Source organism: Ceratotherium simum, chromosome 8 (genome assembly GCF_057802395.1).
Source record: "Ceratotherium simum simum isolate JZ-2026a chromosome 8, ASM5780239v1, whole genome shotgun sequence".
Lineage (NCBI taxonomy): Eukaryota > Metazoa > Chordata > Mammalia > Perissodactyla > Rhinocerotidae > Ceratotherium > Ceratotherium simum.
The window spans coordinates 14,375,021-14,392,718 of NC_141907.1; the positions used below are offsets into that span (position 1 = coordinate 14,375,021).

The 17,698-nt window shown below is 33.9% G+C and overlaps 1 protein-coding gene across 14 annotated transcripts in view; it reads right to left on the bottom strand.

Moving 5' to 3' along the window:
• LCORL (ligand dependent nuclear receptor corepressor like) overlaps window positions 1–17,698 on the bottom strand; it is a 158,698-nt gene that overhangs the window by 107,029 nt on the left and 33,971 nt on the right. For all 14 annotated transcript variants that reach the window (XR_015552874.1, XR_015552873.1, XR_015552872.1 and 11 more), the window contains exon 2: window positions 9,461–9,526. Coding sequence is in view for 7 of the 14 variants with exons in the window: in XM_087434135.1 (XP_087290261.1) it covers window positions 9,461–9,526 (66 nt within the window). In the remaining 7 variants the exon portion in view is untranslated. The remainder of the gene's footprint in view (window positions 1–9,460; window positions 9,527–17,698) is intronic.

Consider the following 17,698-nt stretch of genomic DNA (forward strand, 5'->3'; position numbering starts at 1 on the left):
AGCACCAGAAAAGCCCACAGATTTGAGAAAATGGAATGCTGTCCAAGAAAAAAGTAGAAATCCACAGCTAAAAAGTCAGATCCGATTTTTTGTTACATTGTTTAAAGGCTTTGCTGCAAGAGTTAAGAGCAAAAAGCAGGTAAACAAAAGACAAAACATGGATTTTTTTCTCCATAAGAATGTGTTCCTTATAATTCAACTACTGTAATATATTAGAAAGTTTCTGGAAAACAAACATTTTCTAATGAAGAATTTTTGAAGGTATAATAACACTGCCATCCTAACTATACCTGGTATAGATAATGATTTTTCAAATTTCTTGCAGGCAGAAACTCTCCCCGATTTCTTTTCCCAAATAAATTCATATGCAGAACCTCAAATACATAAAGCCATTATCATCTGAGGCAGCTACACTAGGACTAATTTGAAAAGCACTGGTGTACCACAGTAATTTTCTCTCATACTTTTTTTGAAATACATAATGAAGTTGAATATATGTTTCTGCTAAACTACACAGAACATAAGTTTACCTTTTTTGAAATGATAATGAATAAATACTAGTTAGGATCAGCCCCCAGGATACTCTTGCATCAATCCAGTTATACAGGTCAGCATAGAAGATAATACATAATTTGTTGGAGTATAAACAGTGCAGTGATGGCTTCCTTTGATTTTGGCAGTGGTCTAGAAATATTCCTAATATTTATCTAAACTTGGAAAGGGTAGGGAATGGGAACATAAGATCCAGTACAGGGTCAGGGAAAGATAATTGGATTTGAAATCTCCAAAAATCTGGGAAGGAATTTACTAGCTGTAACCTTGTCAAGCGATAAAGTTTTTGTTTCAATGTCCTCATCTGTAAAATAAGGATCCCATCACCTAACTTATTTGTGGATCAAATGAAAAAATGTAAAAATACTTTATAGACTATAAAATACCATGCAAAGGCTAATTACTAACAAAGTAGAATCATCGGTCATTATTTTTTAAGTTCCGTACCATCACACATGTATTTAACAAGGTTCGTCTGCAGAAGATGGATAATTTTAATTTAATATTTGCTGAGGAAAACTTATCACTTTCTGTGAACAACCTGACAAAACAAAAAGTTTAAGCAATCTATCCAATTAAAAACCTAGAATTGTAGCTATGTAGGTTTATATTTATTTCAACCTTTCACTCCATCACTAGAACATAAGCATACATTCACACTCCTGAATGCAGGGTCGTGCAGTATCTCTTACCAGGGAGGTAGAGCTCGCTGACCATGGAATGAATATGGGAGAAATGACAGTATACCATTCCAAGCTGAGGCTTTAAAAGGCATGGCAAGTTCCTCCACTTCTCTTGAGCTTCCACTATCCAACATGGGAAGAACTTGCCCCATATAGCCATTACTCCTTCAGTCTGGGACCAGGAGTCATGAGAAGATGTGATCCCCATCCACAGCCTGGAGTCCAGCAAATCAGATCACCCATAAGCAAGCACTAGATTTAGGCGCTGTTTGTTAAGCAGCAAGCCTGTAGCAAAAACTTGACCCATATGCCAAACATAACATAATTTTGATAGGTCAAGGAAATCTTACTGCTTTTTTATTATGACTTCATGAATAGGGAATATGAAAGGAATCTAGCATTGGGATTTCTGAAAAATAGCTGGTAGGCCTGGAAAAGGGGTATTTTTAAAAAACGGTTGTAACATTCCATGAAATTTCAGTGATATGTTGACTCAAGGGATAATAACTGAATTAATTAAAACAAGTACTAATTATAAGATAAAATTTGGCATGTTGAGATTATCATCACTTATTTTAGTTATTTTAGGAGAAATTCTTTAAGGAAATGCTAATTAAAATAAATGCCTACATAGTTAAATAAATGGCAGTCAATAATCAATGATTATATAAATGCCATTAAATTTTGGTAGGTTCAAAAATCTATAATTTCACTTACAAATACTTAATAATTACTCTTTGTAAGGCAATTTTTTATTTTGACCCCAAAGAAATGACAGTGGGATACATTTTTTACATATGGGAAAACAGATTTTTAAAAATCAACTCTAGGCAAGATTTCTCCCTCTGTCCAGGTTATCTTCTCATGTCATAAAAATTAAATAAATACTACAACATTTTATTTCCCAAACAAAATTTGACAATGAATCAGATATTCCTCTCTAAAATAAGTTCTCTCATTTTGAAATTTTAAAACATGAGTATAAGCTCAAAAAGGGTCAGATTATGTACCTCATAGAAATAGCATTATTAGTAAAAGGCAATGTCATCATGAAACTGATAGTAAATGACTATCAAAGATCAACCTTTCCACTATGGATATACATTCTTGTGGTCAAAGTCTGGCTCCAATTATTTTACCTAACCTATCTTAGAAAAATAACAGACTTTGAAATTAGAGAGCCTTGGTACTGAACCACAGGCTTTCCACATACTAGATGTCGCCTTGAGCAAGTAAACTACTCTGAACTTCAATTTCCTCATATGTAAAATGAGGATAATAATAACTGTATCTTAAGGCTGTAGTAAAAATTAAATAAAAATATATGCAAAACATCTAACAAGTCCAATAGATGTTACTTTCATTTTCTTCTAAACAGTCACACTTCTTTTGATTGTTTTTAATGAGAGGTTTTTATTTTTTTTTTTGAGGAAGATTGGCCGAGAGCTAACATCTGTTGCCAATATCCCTCCTTTTTTCCCTTTTTCTCTCCAAAGCCCCAGTGGATAGTTGTATGTCATAGTTGCACATCCTTCTAGTTGCTCTACGTGGGACGCCGCCTCAGCATGGTTTAATGAGCGGTGGGTAGGTCCGCGCCCAGGATCCGAACCGGCGAACCCTAGGGTGCTGAAGCAGAGTGTGCGAACTTAACCGCTACACCACTGGGCTGGCCCCCTTTTGATTGTTTTTATTCTCTTCAATACCCTTTAACAATAGGAAATAAATGTGGAGCTCCCAAAGACAAAGCCCAATGAAAAGTGAAAGAATAAAGAACCAGATTGTTCATGAAGGTCATAAAAAAGTGGCTATAACTACGTTATTTTGAGACAAGATAGTGAAGAGTGGGCAATGTAATTAAAAAATAATTTTTCACTATGAAACTACATATTAACTACACAGAAAAGTACAAAGGAAAAAAGAAAAACCATTTGTAATTGCATCATCCAGAGATAATGATTAACATTTTGCACTACATCCTTCCAGTTTATATTCTATGCCTTTTTAAAAATTAGGATGAGCTGATTCTTAAAAGATCAATAAAATTGATAAACCTCTAGCCACGTCAACCAGAAAAAAAGAGAGAAAATATAAATTTCTAATATCAGAAATGAAAGATGGGCCATCACTACTGATCCTTTGAACATTAAAAAGATAATAAAAGAATATTATGAACAACATTAGTTGCCCACAAATTTAACTGTAGATGAAATGGATGAATTCCTTGAAAGACACAAGCTACCAAATCTCACACAAGAAAAAATAGATAACCTTGATAGGCCTATATTTATTAAAGAAATTAAATCAATAATTAATAACTTTTCAAAACAGCAAGCACCAGCCCAGGCGGCTTCTCTACAATCTGTTCCAGGAAACAGAAGCAGAGGAAATATTTCCTCACTCATTCTATGATTCCATCATTATCCAAATACCAAAACCTGCCTTAATACACACTTCACCCAAAAAGATCTGCAGATAGTAAATAAGTATATGAAAAGATGCTCAATATCATATGTTATTAAAGAACTGCAAATTAAGACAATGAGATACCACTATCTACCTACTACAACGGTTAAAGTCCAAAACTCTGACAACATCAAAAGCTGGCGAGGTTGTGAAGCAACAGGAACTTAAATGCGTTGCTTGTGGGAATGCAAAATACAGTAATCCCCCCTTATCTGTGGTTTCGCCTTCCAAAGTTTCAGCCACCTGTGGTCAACCAGGGTCCAGAAGCAGATGATCCTCCTTCTGACATACTGTCAGAAAGTAAATAGTAGCCTAACATTATGTCACAATACCTATGTCATTCACTTCACTTCATCTCATCACACAGGCATTTATCATCTCACATCATCACAAGAAGAAGGGGGGGGTGAGTACAGTACAATAAGTATATTTTGAGAGAGAGACCACATTCACATAACTTTTATTACAGTATATTGTTATAATTGTTCTATTTTACTAGTTATTGTTAATCTCTTACTAATTTACAAATTAATTTTGCCAAATTTATAAATTAAACTTTATCATAAGTATGTATGTATAGGAAAAAACATAGTATATATAGAGCTTGGTACTATCCATGGTTTCAGGCATCCACTGGGGATCCTGGAATGTATCTCCCATGGATAAGGGGGGACTACTGTAGTATAGGCACTTTTGAAGATAGTCTGGCAGTTTCTTACAAAGCTAAACAGTCTTTCCGTATGATCTAGCAATGGTGCTCCAAGGTATTCACCCAAATGAGTTGAAAAAATATGTCAATGCAAAAAGTTGCACACAAATGTTTACAGCAGCGTTATTCATAACTGTCAAAACTTGGAAGTGACCAAAGTGTCTTTCAAATAGATGAATGCATAAGTGAACTGTGGTACAAACAAATAAGGCAGTATTATTCAACAATAAAAAGAAATGTGTCTGGAAGCCATGAAAAGACTTAGAGGAATCTGAAATGAATACTGCTTAGTGAAAGAAGTGAGTCTGAAAAGGTTACATACTGTATGATTCCAATTATATGAAATTCTGGAGAAGAAAAAACTATAGAGACAGTAAACAGATCAGTGTTTGACATCAGTTGGAGACAGGGGAGAAGGTTGAAAACGTGGAATATAGGGGATTTTTAGGGCAGTAAAACTGAGTATGATACTGTAATGGTGGAGACATGACATTGTGCACTTGGCAAAACTCATAACTGTACAACACACAAAGAATGAACCTAACGTAAACTATGCACTATAGTTAATGTATCAATATTGGTTCGTCAATTATAGCAGATGTACCACAGCAACAAAAGATGTTAACATAGGGGCAGCTAAACGAGGGAGAAAAAGGGAGTATATAGGAACTCTTACCTTCTACTCCATTTTCCTGTAAATTTAAAACTGCTCTAAAGAATACTATTAATTTAAAAAATTAGGATAATGTTATGCACATGCTTATTTATCACAAATATTTCCCATGCTCAAATATACTCCTAAACCAATTTTTAATAGATAAATATAATCTATAATTTATTTAATCAGTATCCTATTGTTGGATATTTAGCCTGTTTCTCCAATCTTAGTATTATTAACACCATGATGAACATACTTGGATAAATCTTTGTGTACACACTGATAAAAGCTAACATAATTTTATATAACTATAAAATAGTATTAGATTCTATGGTTTTAATATAAATAATCATCAATTCATATTAGAAAACTAGACTTTTGAGTTAGTTAATACGAGGCCATGAGTTTCCTAGTAGGAAGAGATCCTACTTACTCGTTTTTCTTTCCTCATCGCTAATCACAGTACATGACACAAAATAAGTATTCAAAATATTTCATCTAATAAATCTTATTAAAAAGTAGTTGTCTCCATCATCATAGTGTTAACAGTTGGAAAAAAGCATATTAAGCCAAAAATATTAAATTTCAGTCAGTGGTATAAGTCTGGGGTTAGCAAACCTTTTCTACAAACAGCCAGATAGTAAATATTTTAGGTTCCGCAGGCCATGCGGTCTCTGTCACGATCATTCAATTCTACTGCTGTAATACAAAAGCAGCCATAGACAATAAGTCAACAAATGAGGGGCTGTTTCCAACAAAACTTTATTAACTGGACAATTAAATTTAAACTTCATATAATTTTCACATGTCACCAAATATTAATCTTCTTTTGATTTTTTCCAACTACTTAAAAATGTAAAAACCATTCTTAGCTCACAGGCCATCCAAAAACAGTCACCGAGCTGGATTTGGCCCGCATGCTACAGCTTGCAGAACTCTGATATAATCTCCCTTTGAAATGTGGACATGCCTAAAGAAAAACCAATAAGGATCTATCAGCCAGTTTATACAGACCTACTGCACTCTTTTCATATTTTTGTAAATATTCATAGACAAGGCAAGTAAATCAGATGATCCTATGGATGAAAGAAACTGGCTCCCAATATAAGACATGAGAAAGGAATGACTCAAGAAGAAAACAAGAGTGACTTTTTGCTTAATAGTCTTGTGACAGCAGAAAAAGTGAGTTTTGCGGAGATGGAGAAGGAAACAGGCATAGAATACGGGGAACTTTTCTAGGAATACATAAAAGTTCGAAGTTTATGACATTCAAAGCTTCTCTGGAGACTTCACTCCAAAAAGAAATAATAGTTTCCTCAAAAATATTTTCCTCAAAAGGACAAAAAGTCCTGAGAACAGATCAAAGAAGATAAAAAGCTAGGACTTCTGTTTTGTTTCCAACAAATTAAAAATTAGCAGCACTCAAAAGCTTCTTTCAAAACCATTCAATCTGGAGGTGGTTCTGAATCGAATTCAAGAATTAAAATACAACCCTCTCAAAACACTAACATATATGATACAAAAGTCTTTAAACTTAAAAACCTACTGTGTACCAAAGTCGATTTTCAGGGTAGCAGTATGAAATTTAGAATATATTTTTCCACAGAAACAGTAGCAGGTTTGCAAACTGAAACAAGTCTATTTAACATAAATGTAGTCAAAATACTATGCATTTAATTTTATAATAAAAAATAATTTAGAGTAATATACAAGACCCTTTGCTATCCGATTTATTTGGTTCTTGAGTTTTGGAGAGCAAATAAAAGGGTTCAGATTTCCAATGATTTATCTAAAAACATACACTAATCTATTTAATTCTTGCATACAAATTTGTATAGGGAAAAATACCTACACTTGTAGTCCTAGCATCTATACATTAAACCACTTTTAACAATGGTAACAAAAAAGAAGGACACTTACTTAAAAGAGGATAAGAAAGAAGCTGGAGATATCTATAATGGATAGCTTCTACATGCCTTTTCAAAAGGCTCTCCACTTTGATAGCACTGGTTTAATATTCTTTCAAAACATATGGCTGTCTTCATCCTTGTATACATACCAATTTATTACTATACTATCATCATTCTTAAACCTATAACTTTGATTAGAAGCTTTTTTAAATTCAAAAAAGCAAGAAAAAGGTGGAAGAATTTACCTAAGAAATCTAGAGAAAAGTGAAAATATCTGGAGTAAAAGAGGCCAATGAAGCAAAGATGTGCCTATGTTTGAGAAAAAGACTGAGTTCCAAGCTTAGCTAATTTTATAACTCCCGCATCCCCCAAAAAAGTACAAAAGAGGACATAAACTACAAGATCTATCTGAATTAAAAGAATAAATGGAATAAGATAAACAGCAATGGAGTATTAAATTAATTAATTAGTTAAATTAATTATAAGAGATCCACAATGAAATATTGTGCAGCCATTAAGAATGATGATCCAGGGGCCAGCCTGGTGGCACAAGCGGTTAAGTGTACATGCTCCGCTGCGGTAGCCCAGGGTTTTCTGGTTCAGATCCCGGGCACACACCGACGCACTGCTTGCCGAGCCATGCTGTGGCAGCATCCCATATAAAGTAGAGGAAAATGGGCATGGATGTTAGCCCAGGGCCAGTCTTCCTCACCAAAAAAAAAAAAAAGAGGAGGATTGGCATCGGATGTTAGCTCAGGGCTGGTCTTCCTCACAAAAAAAAAAGAATGATGATCCAGAACTTTATATACCCTAATGATATACTAGTGAACAAACACACAGTAGGCACAAAAACTATACTGTACATATAGTATATACTACTTTAATAACAGAATAAATACATACAAACACATTTGACATTTATATAAAAATGTTAACAGCAGTTATCTGTGGGTCATGGGACCAGGGGTAATTTTTTTCTTTCTGGCTTATACGTATTTTTAAATTTCCTACAATGAACATGTGCTACTTGTATACTAGTCCAAAAATAAAATACAAGCATTTATTTCCTTAGAACATTCTGCCCTTAGTATAATTATAAACAACTAATTTCTGAGGGAACATAAATATATACATATAGACATACATAACTATATAAATAAATAAATGAAAGCAGGGGAAGAGGTCGAGTCACAAGTTGCAACTTGGGTAATGAGAAGGCAGTTAAGTATAATGCTGACTTCTGATATATGAATGAGGACAGCTGGTTAAGAATGGAAGGCTGAAGAAAAATCAAGCAGAAGCTAAATTCTTGTTTCTTTAGATTTTTCTTTTGTAAGCTCAGAAAAACAGGTGAAATTACAATTAGCCAGTATTGCCTATAAATATATCAGGTAAAAATATTTACTTCAGTGTTAAACTATGATAACTGAGAAATGATTAAAGTTAAGACATATAAGAGAAAGATCTTAGCCATAAGAATGATAAAACACTAGAACAGGCACATTTGTAGTCTCCATCCTTAAAGTCATGTTCTGCATGGATATCATTCATCTTATTGAAGATGGGTAGCTGGGACAAATGATCTTTCATAGATACTTTCAGCTCTATGATTTATAACTCAATTATCCTGCTCAACATTAATAAAGAAAGAGTAGAAAACTTCTGACTACTCCCACCATCACTATCACTCCCTCAACTCAAAAAGACTTATTTTTACAGAAGAGAGAAGGACCTTTAGAGACATGTTGGGTCTTACTAGAATGGAACGTATCAGAGTAGAGTAGTAGGTAACAGAGTTAGCATATTAAAATTGACCAAATACAAGATTCAGAAATAATTCAATCAAAATAGAAAATCTATACTAGCTCTACCCATTTTGTAAATGAATTGTACTATAAAATTTCAGATGTCTACAAAAACGTTCTTAGTGTTCTACATTTCCAAAGCAAGCAATAAAACAACTCAACTATGGTATCACGGCAATTGCATCACAGATCAAAATCTTCCACCAGTATTTATGCTAGAGCGTTTAGAAGAGGAAGCTATAATAAACAACAGTATTATACACAGATATAAAACTGTGAATGCACATGACAGGATTTCTCAGAGTGACAATCTGAGTTCTAGGCTACTTGTATCATGAGCAACAGGAGATACTTATTTAATTGAACCCCTTTAAATCCTCTTTAAGAATAAGTCAAGGCATGTAATATATAAAATAACAAAAACCAAATTTCACCATTGAGCCAAAAACAAACTTCATTTTCTACCTTGATCAGTATACGAAAATTTATTTTAAAGATTATAATAACATTATGTAATAACAGGAATAATATTTGGATTTTATTTATTCATTTAAAAATATTTTCTAATTAAACAAGATCACAAATTCATGTTTAATATAAAGTTAGTGCAGAACAACCATTTTTCATTTGTTAAATGGGACAGTTTAAATTTTAAAATAAAATTAAAAAAAAAACATTACCTTCAAATAAACTGAGGTCTCTTCGTAGCCGTGGTCCATAAAGCCCTTCTAAAATACTCTCAAAACCTGTGTTATTAAAAAGAGAAAAGTATATTAACCACTGGAAAAGCTTAATTTTACAATAATCAAAAATTATGAACTCTATATGAATGAGAAAATTATAAATTTAACATACTTTGAGGTGTCAATATACAACATAGTAAATAGTCACACAATAACTATCAGAAATTACATGATTGTAAAGAAAAAATTCAAATGTAAATATTCAGTACTAAAACAAGTAAACACCTTTGTCATTTAGAAATATTCCCAGGTTAAAATAGTATGGGTTAAAAAATTCTTGCTGTGAAAAATACGAAGTATAAAATTTAAACCCACTTGTAAAAATTAAAACACAACAATTTGTTCATGGCTAGGGACTTCCTTGTTTTAAGGGAAAAAATTATTGAAAATTTTGTCAGGTTAATAAAACTCTAGTTCATGAATTTATAGAGTGCTCTACTTTCTGGATATACTAATTTTAAGATTTTACAGTTTTCTTTTTGAAGTCTGTATCATATTCAATTTTAAGTAACTTATTGATAAACTACAAGGCATCCAAAGGAAAATGACTAGGATAGCGAAATAAGTGGGAAACCAAGAAAAGGAACTAATTTAGGGATGTTTAAACTGGGAGGGAAAAAAACTAAATGTAGCATGACAGATCTGAAAAATGAAAGATAAAGTAGATTTTTTCAGTGGTATTCCTAAATTGTAAAATAGTAGAAATACATCTATAAAAATATTTCATAAATCATAAGAGGCTTTTAAAAAACATTTTAACATCTCTGAAATCAAGATACATATTAAAATCAATAGTGTATCATACTCATAAAGTAGCAAAATGTTTTCATTTAGTAAAACAAGAAGAAATGATTCATCTTACAACTTATGATGTCTTAGATTTGACAAAGTAAGGTAGTTATCATGGTACTTGGTAAATATGTACTTAATAAAATCTTTGTGAAATGCTGTAGTACTAGTTCCCATGAGTGGAAATTTCAGGCAGAAAAGTGAATGAACTACCAACTGAGCGCGCTTTCAAGAATGCTAAAGTGGGGCCCGTCCCGTGGCTTAGCGGTCAAGTGCACGCACTACACTGCTAGCAGCCTGGCTTCGGATCCCGGGCGCACACCAAAGCACTGCTTGTCAGGCGATGATGTGGCAGCATCCCATATAAAGTAGACGAAGATGGGCACGGATGTTAGCCCAGGGCCAATCTTCCTCAGCAAAAAGAGGAGGATTGGCATGGATGTCAGCTCAGAGCTGATCTTCCTCACAAAAAAAAAGAATGCTAGAGAAAAGACTTTCATATTGGGTAAAGACTCAGACTGAATGAACCCAAACTCTCTATTACTAAGATATTCTAATTCTATTTTGCTGTGATCAATGTGCTCCAAAAATAATATCACAAATAATTATTTTAGGATGTTATTCTGTGGTATATTGGACAAAATATATAGCCTCTCCCTATATAAGCCTATTGAATTTAAACAATGCACATTTCCTACATTTAAGCCTGAAAAGAAGAAAGCAAACACAGACCTATACTTTTGTTCTACTGGCTTTCTCAATTCATCACTAGATAAGACCAAGGTCTTACATATAGCCTGTTAAGATTTATTCACACTGCATAGTGTTAGTTATCATAAATGGTATCTTTAGTTAAAAGTTTTGTTTCTTGTAGGTTTACAGAAACACACTGATGTTTGTATATTGACTTTGTATCTAGCAACATTGCTAAACTCTCTACATACAATAATTTATCTGGAGATGTTCTACATACACAAATATATCATCTCTAGATAATGGCAGTTTTGTTTTTTTTCCTTTCCAATCCTCATTGCTTTCTTTTTTCCTGTTCTTGTCTTACTGCCTTGGCTAGGACTTCCATTATGATATTGAAAATTAGTGGTGATAATGGGCATCCTTGACGTACACCCAATATAAATGTGGAAGCATTCAAAGTTTCATCATTAAATATAATGTTTGCCATATTTTTAAAAATAAATACCACTAATCACATTAAGGAAGTTCCTTCTATGTCTAGTTTGCTAGGGGGTTTTTCCTACCATGAATGGATGTTGAATTTTATCAAACTTATTTTGAATCTATTGAAATGATCATGTCATTTTTCTTTCTTAAATCTCTTAATATGGTGAATTACACTCAATGTTAAACCAACCTTCTTCCATTCCTGGGAAAACCCAACATTTTCATGAAGCATTTTTGCTGGGTTTCCTGTCCTCACAGTTCCTTTAAAATTTCTGCATCTATGTTCACCACTGAGACTGGTCTGAAAATTTCCTTTGTATTTGTCAAGTTTTGATATCAATGTTATGCTACCCTCATAAAATGAGTGGCAATGTTCTTTCTTTTTCTACTCTCTGGGAAAAAATTAGGAAATGTAGGATGACTTGCTTGAATATTTAGTAGAACACGCCAGGGATGCCAACAGGGAATAAAGATTTTCTGAAGTTTTATTACTGATCAAATTTATTTAACTGTCATAGGACTATTCAAGGTATTCAATTTCTTATGTTAGTTATAGTTTTCTGGGAACTCACCCATTTCAACTATATTTTCTAATTTATTTGCATAAAATGTTTTATTGTATGCTTTTATCTATCTAATGTCAATCAGCAGTCATGTCCTTTTTGCTTTTCATTCCTTACTTCGGTTACTTATACTTTCTTTTCAAGCTCATTAGAAGTTTCTCTCTTTTTTTCACATTTAAAAAGAACTTTTTTTGATCCCTTGATTTTCTCTACTGTATGGTTGTTTTCTTATCCATTAAATTCTGCTCCTGCTTTTATTTCTTCTTGCCCTCTGTTTTGAGTTTATTTTGCTCTTATGTTAACTTCCTGAAATGGATGTTTAGTTCATTAACTTTCAGCCTTTCTTCTTTTCTAACATATGCATTTAAAGCTATCAATTTCCATCTAAGTACTTCTTTAAGCCACATTCAACAACTTTGGATATGTCATTTTTTTTTATCATTCAGTCAGAATATTTCCTAATTTCCATTACAACTTTTTTTTTTTGGATTCGTGGTCTTGAGATATGCAGGAAGCTAGATATGAGCTGGGAGCAGGGTTACTCCGCCAGGTGCAGCCACCTAATTGCCGGGCAGTGGCTCTTCGGATGTGCAGCACTCCCCACAATTGACACCAAGGTCACTCCACTAGGTGCAGCATCCTAAGTACCAGGAGGCGGCTCTTCAGAAGTGCAGCACTCCCCCCAACCCTGACCAAGAGTAGCCCCCAGCCTTATTATACCCTCATCTGCACTGCGGTTTTGACCCCCCTTGTGGGGGATCACCGCCATAACAGTTCCGGAGATGCCTACTTAAGGAAGAAATCTCCCCCTCCCGACGTGGGGGTGGAGACAATACCCCTATTGGCACACGTTCCAAGACCCTCACTCACCCCCAGGACCTGACCTTCCAAAGCGACTGATCACCACAACTTTCGTGCAGTTGCTCCCCCTTCAACCTGCCCGCCCTCTCCCCTTGGGGGTGTACTTTCCCTTTGTGTGTGCGCTTTCAAATTCTTTTGTGTCTGTGGACCAAGAACCTGGGACCCCCCTGCACCGATCTGACCAGTGCCGGTAACAGCTTTAGAAGCATATTTCTCAATTTCCAAATATATAGGGATAGTCTACCCTTTTAATAGATTTCCAGTTTAATTACATTGTAGTCAAAGAAAATGCCCAATATAATTTCAATCCTTTGAAATTTTCTGAGACTGTTTTTATGGTTGATAGAGGCAATTTTTGAAAATTCTCTATATATGCTTGAAAAGAATATGTACTCTAAGATTACTGGATGCAGCATTCTATATTTGTTCATTAGGCTAATGTGTTAATTGTGCTCTTTAAATAATCCTTCCTCATCTTTGTTTTTTTATGTCTGCTTGTTCTAACAATTGTTGAGAAAAGTATGTAAAATCTTCTATAAAATTGTGACTTTGTTTCTCTTTTTTATTTCTTTTGCATTTTTGCTTTATATGTTTTTGAGGCTATATTATTAAGTGCTTATAATTTTTATAATTGGTATATCTTCCTGGTGAATAGAACTTTATATAATTATGAAGTAACTCTATATTTCTAGCAATGATTTTTGCATTAGACTGTCTGGTCTAATATTATACAGCTTTGATACTATGACTTACAACAATATATATTTGGTTTTCTTCCATTTCTGGCACAGAGCTCTTAAAACTCTTGCAATTTCCTGAGCGATGAGAGCGATGAAGGTGTCTTTTGTTACGTTAATGAGGTGACTTTTGGACTGCACCTTAGGATGGGGGCTGGCTGCCAGGGGAACCAACCATGAGATTAAAGGGTTGGAACTTTCAGTCTCCCCCCTTACCTCCAGGGAGGGGAGAGGGGCTGGATGTTGAATCAACTGCCAAAGTTTTAATCAAGCATGCCTATGTAATGAAGTCTCCATAAAAGTCCAAAAGGATTGGGTTTGGAGAGCTTTTGGGTTGGTGAACATGAGCAAGTGCTGGGAGAGCGGCCTGCCTGGAGAGGGCAGGGAAGCTATGTGCCCTTTCCCTGATCCTGCTCTATGCACCTCTTCCATCTGGTTGTTCCTGAGTTATATCCTTTTATAACAAACCAGGGATCTAGAAAGTAAAAAGCTTCTCTGAGTTCTGTGAGCCACTCTAGTCAATTAATCGAACCAAAGGAGGGGGTTGTGGGAACCTCTAATTTTACAGCTGGTTGGTCAGAAGCACAGGTGATAACCTGGGTTTATGACTGGCATCTGAAGGAGGGGGAGGGGAAGAGTCTTGTAGGACTGAATCCTTAACCTGTGGAATCTGATGCTTTCTCCAGGTAGAGTGTCAGAACTGAGTTAAATTCTTGGACATTATGCTGGTAACTGAGAATAGCTTGGTGCTGTACAGGTAGTCCCCCTTCTCCACAAGTTGAAATTCGTGACCAGAACACCAAAAGAACAGCTACAAAACACTTTCTTGTTACTGTTTCCATGATATGTCTTTTTCAATTACTTCTTTACAACTTTTCTGTATTATTAAATAACGTGGAATTTCTTTTTTAAAACACTCTGACATTTTGTCAGAATTTAGTAATTTAACTTTTTAAAAAGAGTTATCAATATATTTGGGTTTACATTCCTTACCTACTTTTGTTCTATTTGTATCAAGGTTCTATCTACAGTCCTATTTCTCTCCTTTCTTGCAAACTTTGGAACTGACTAAATATTTATCATTTCATTTTGTTCCTCTCAGTATGAAAATTATGCCCTCTATTTCTCTTCTTTTTGAGGTTAACCCAGAAGTTAGGATTTAGGTCTAAAGTTAATCAAAATTTTTACTCACCCTTTCAGAACTTAGACCTCCTTCCTAATTACATTACTGTCCTGTGTACTTCACTAAACATTATGTTTTTTTATGTTTGCACACGTATTTACCACTGTCTTTGTTCTTCATTACTTATTATATCTCAGGGCATCTATCTAGGAATACTTTCCTTCTGCCTCAAGTACCTTCTTTAGTGAACATCTGTTGCTGATAATACTCTTCGTAAGACTCCAATCAAAAGTATCAAAGTTCTTCTCACTATATACTTCATATCGCACTCTCTCCTCTGTATTTTACATCTTCCTCTTTTCTTACTGCATTTTGGTTAATTTCTTCTACTATATATATTCCACTTCACGAACTCCCTCAATTGTGCAATCAGCTGACAAACACATCCTCTGATTTTCTTCAAAGTCAACTTTATAGAGAGATAATTTTCATACAATCCAATGTACCCATTTTAAGGATAAAGTTCAATAAATTTTGACAAGGGCATACTTTCATTTAACCAAGAACATAATCAAGACAGAATATTTCCATCAAGTCAAATGGTACCCTTATGCCATTTTGAGTAAATCACCTGGAACATCCCAAAGCCAAGGAAACACTAACATACTTTCTGTCATTATAAATTAGGCTTGTCTTTTCTAGAGTTGCATATAAATAGAATCACAGAGCACATACTCATTTGTGTTCAACTTCCATTGCTCTGCAAACTGTCTTTGAGATTCATCCATATTGTTGCATGTATCAATACCACTTTCCTTTTAATTGCTGAGGTGTATTCCTTTAAACAGATATATGGCAAATTGTTTAATTCTCATGTTGATGGACATTTGGGTTGTTTAAAATGTGTGACTGTTATAAATAAAGCTGCTATGTACATGCATGTATAAGTCTTTGTGAATATATGTTATCATTATAATTCTCTTGAATAAATATCTATGAGTGTTACTGCTGGGTTGAGTGGTAAGGTTGTTCTGGTTTGTTGTTAATATTTTAAGAAACTGAAAAGTTGTTTTACAAACGGCTGTACTCTTACATCCCCACCAGTAATATATGAGAGATCCAGTTGCACCACAGCCTTACCAACACATGGCATCATCAATCTTTTTAACTCTAGCCACTCTAATGAATGCGTACAGGTATCTCATAGTGATTATAACTCGCAATTTCTTAATGACTAATGATTCTGAGCATCCTTTTTATTGAAATGTCTATTTTGTTATGGTAACAGGGTAATGCTGGCCTCATAAAGCAAACTGGGAAGTGAGCCATCCTTCTTTATTTTCTGAGTTTGTGTATTGTAATATTTATTCATTAACTATAAATGAGACCTGGAGTTTTCTTGATGGTAAGGTTTTAAATATGAATCTAGTTTTTTAAATCAATAGAAAACTATTCAGGTTTCTATTTCTTAATTGAGTCAGTTTCAGCACTTGTATCTTGTAAGTTATAGTATTTATTTGCATAAAGTTGTTCAAAAGATATTCTTATTATTCTTTTAATGTCTATAGAAGCTGCAGTGATATCCCTCTTTCATTCCCGATATTGGTTTAAGTGTCTCCTTTCTTTTTTGCATTGATCCGTCTAGCCAAAATTTTAGCAATTTTATTGATCTTTTCAAAATACAACTTGTGGTTTCAATGATTTTTGTTATTGTCTATCCGTTTTCTATGTGTTTGATTTCTGCCCTTTTACTATCCTTCCTTCTAATCATTTTTTGTTTCATTTGCACTTATTTTTCTACGTTTTTAAGGTGGAAGCTTAGATCACTGATTTGCAACCTTTGCTATTCTCTAATAAAAGGATTTAAAGCTACAAATTTCTCTCTATTCACTACTTCAGTTCCATCTCATAAGTTCTGATAAACTGTCTTTTCATTTTCATTTCATTAAAAATATGTGTAATTTCCCTTATGATGTCTTGTTTTAGGCATAGGTTATAAATGTGTTGTTTAATTTCCAAATATACTGGCATTTTCCATAAATCTTTCTGTTACTGAATTGATCGAATTCCTTGTGATCATAAAACATACTCTGTAAGATTACAATCATTTTAAATTTATTGAGATTTGATTTTCAGGTAACCTATGATTTATCATGATGGTGAATAGTCCATGTACACTTGAAAAGAATGTGTATCTGTAGTTATTGGGCAGAGTGTACTATAAATGTCAATTAAGCCCAGTTCACTGATTGTGTTAACTCTTCTCTACTTCTATTGATTTTCTGTCCTCCTTGGAGTTCTGTCAGGTTTTGCTTCGTGCATTTTGAAGCTCTATTAGCAGATGCATATATATTTTATATTGTTATGTCTTCTTTGTGAACTGATCTGATCTTCGTTAAAAAACGCTCCTTTCTATCCTTGTTCTCAAGTCCTATTCCTTGGTCTAAAGTCTACTGTGTCTCACGTTGTATCAGGTACACCAACTTTCTTATCATTATCATTTTTGTTATACATCTTTATCCATCCTTTAACTTTTAACCTATGTCTTTATAGTTACATTGAGTTTCTTGTGGACAAAACACAGTTGAATCTTGCATTTTTACCCAGTCTGTGAATCTCTGCTTTTTAATTGAAGTGTTTAGACCATTAATATTTAATGTAATTATTGATAGGGTTGGGTTTATATCTACCATCTTGTTATTTGTTATCCATTTGTCTCATCTGTTATATGTTCCTTCCCCCTACTTTTACCTCCCACAATATTCTTTTGGGTTAAATAAGAATTTTTTATTATTCTATTTTACTGCCACTATTAGCTTACTAGCTATACCTCTTTGTTTTAGTTTTTTAGTGCTTGCTACAGGGTTTACAATGTTCATTTTAACTTTTCAGTCTACCTTCAAATATTATAGCATGACAA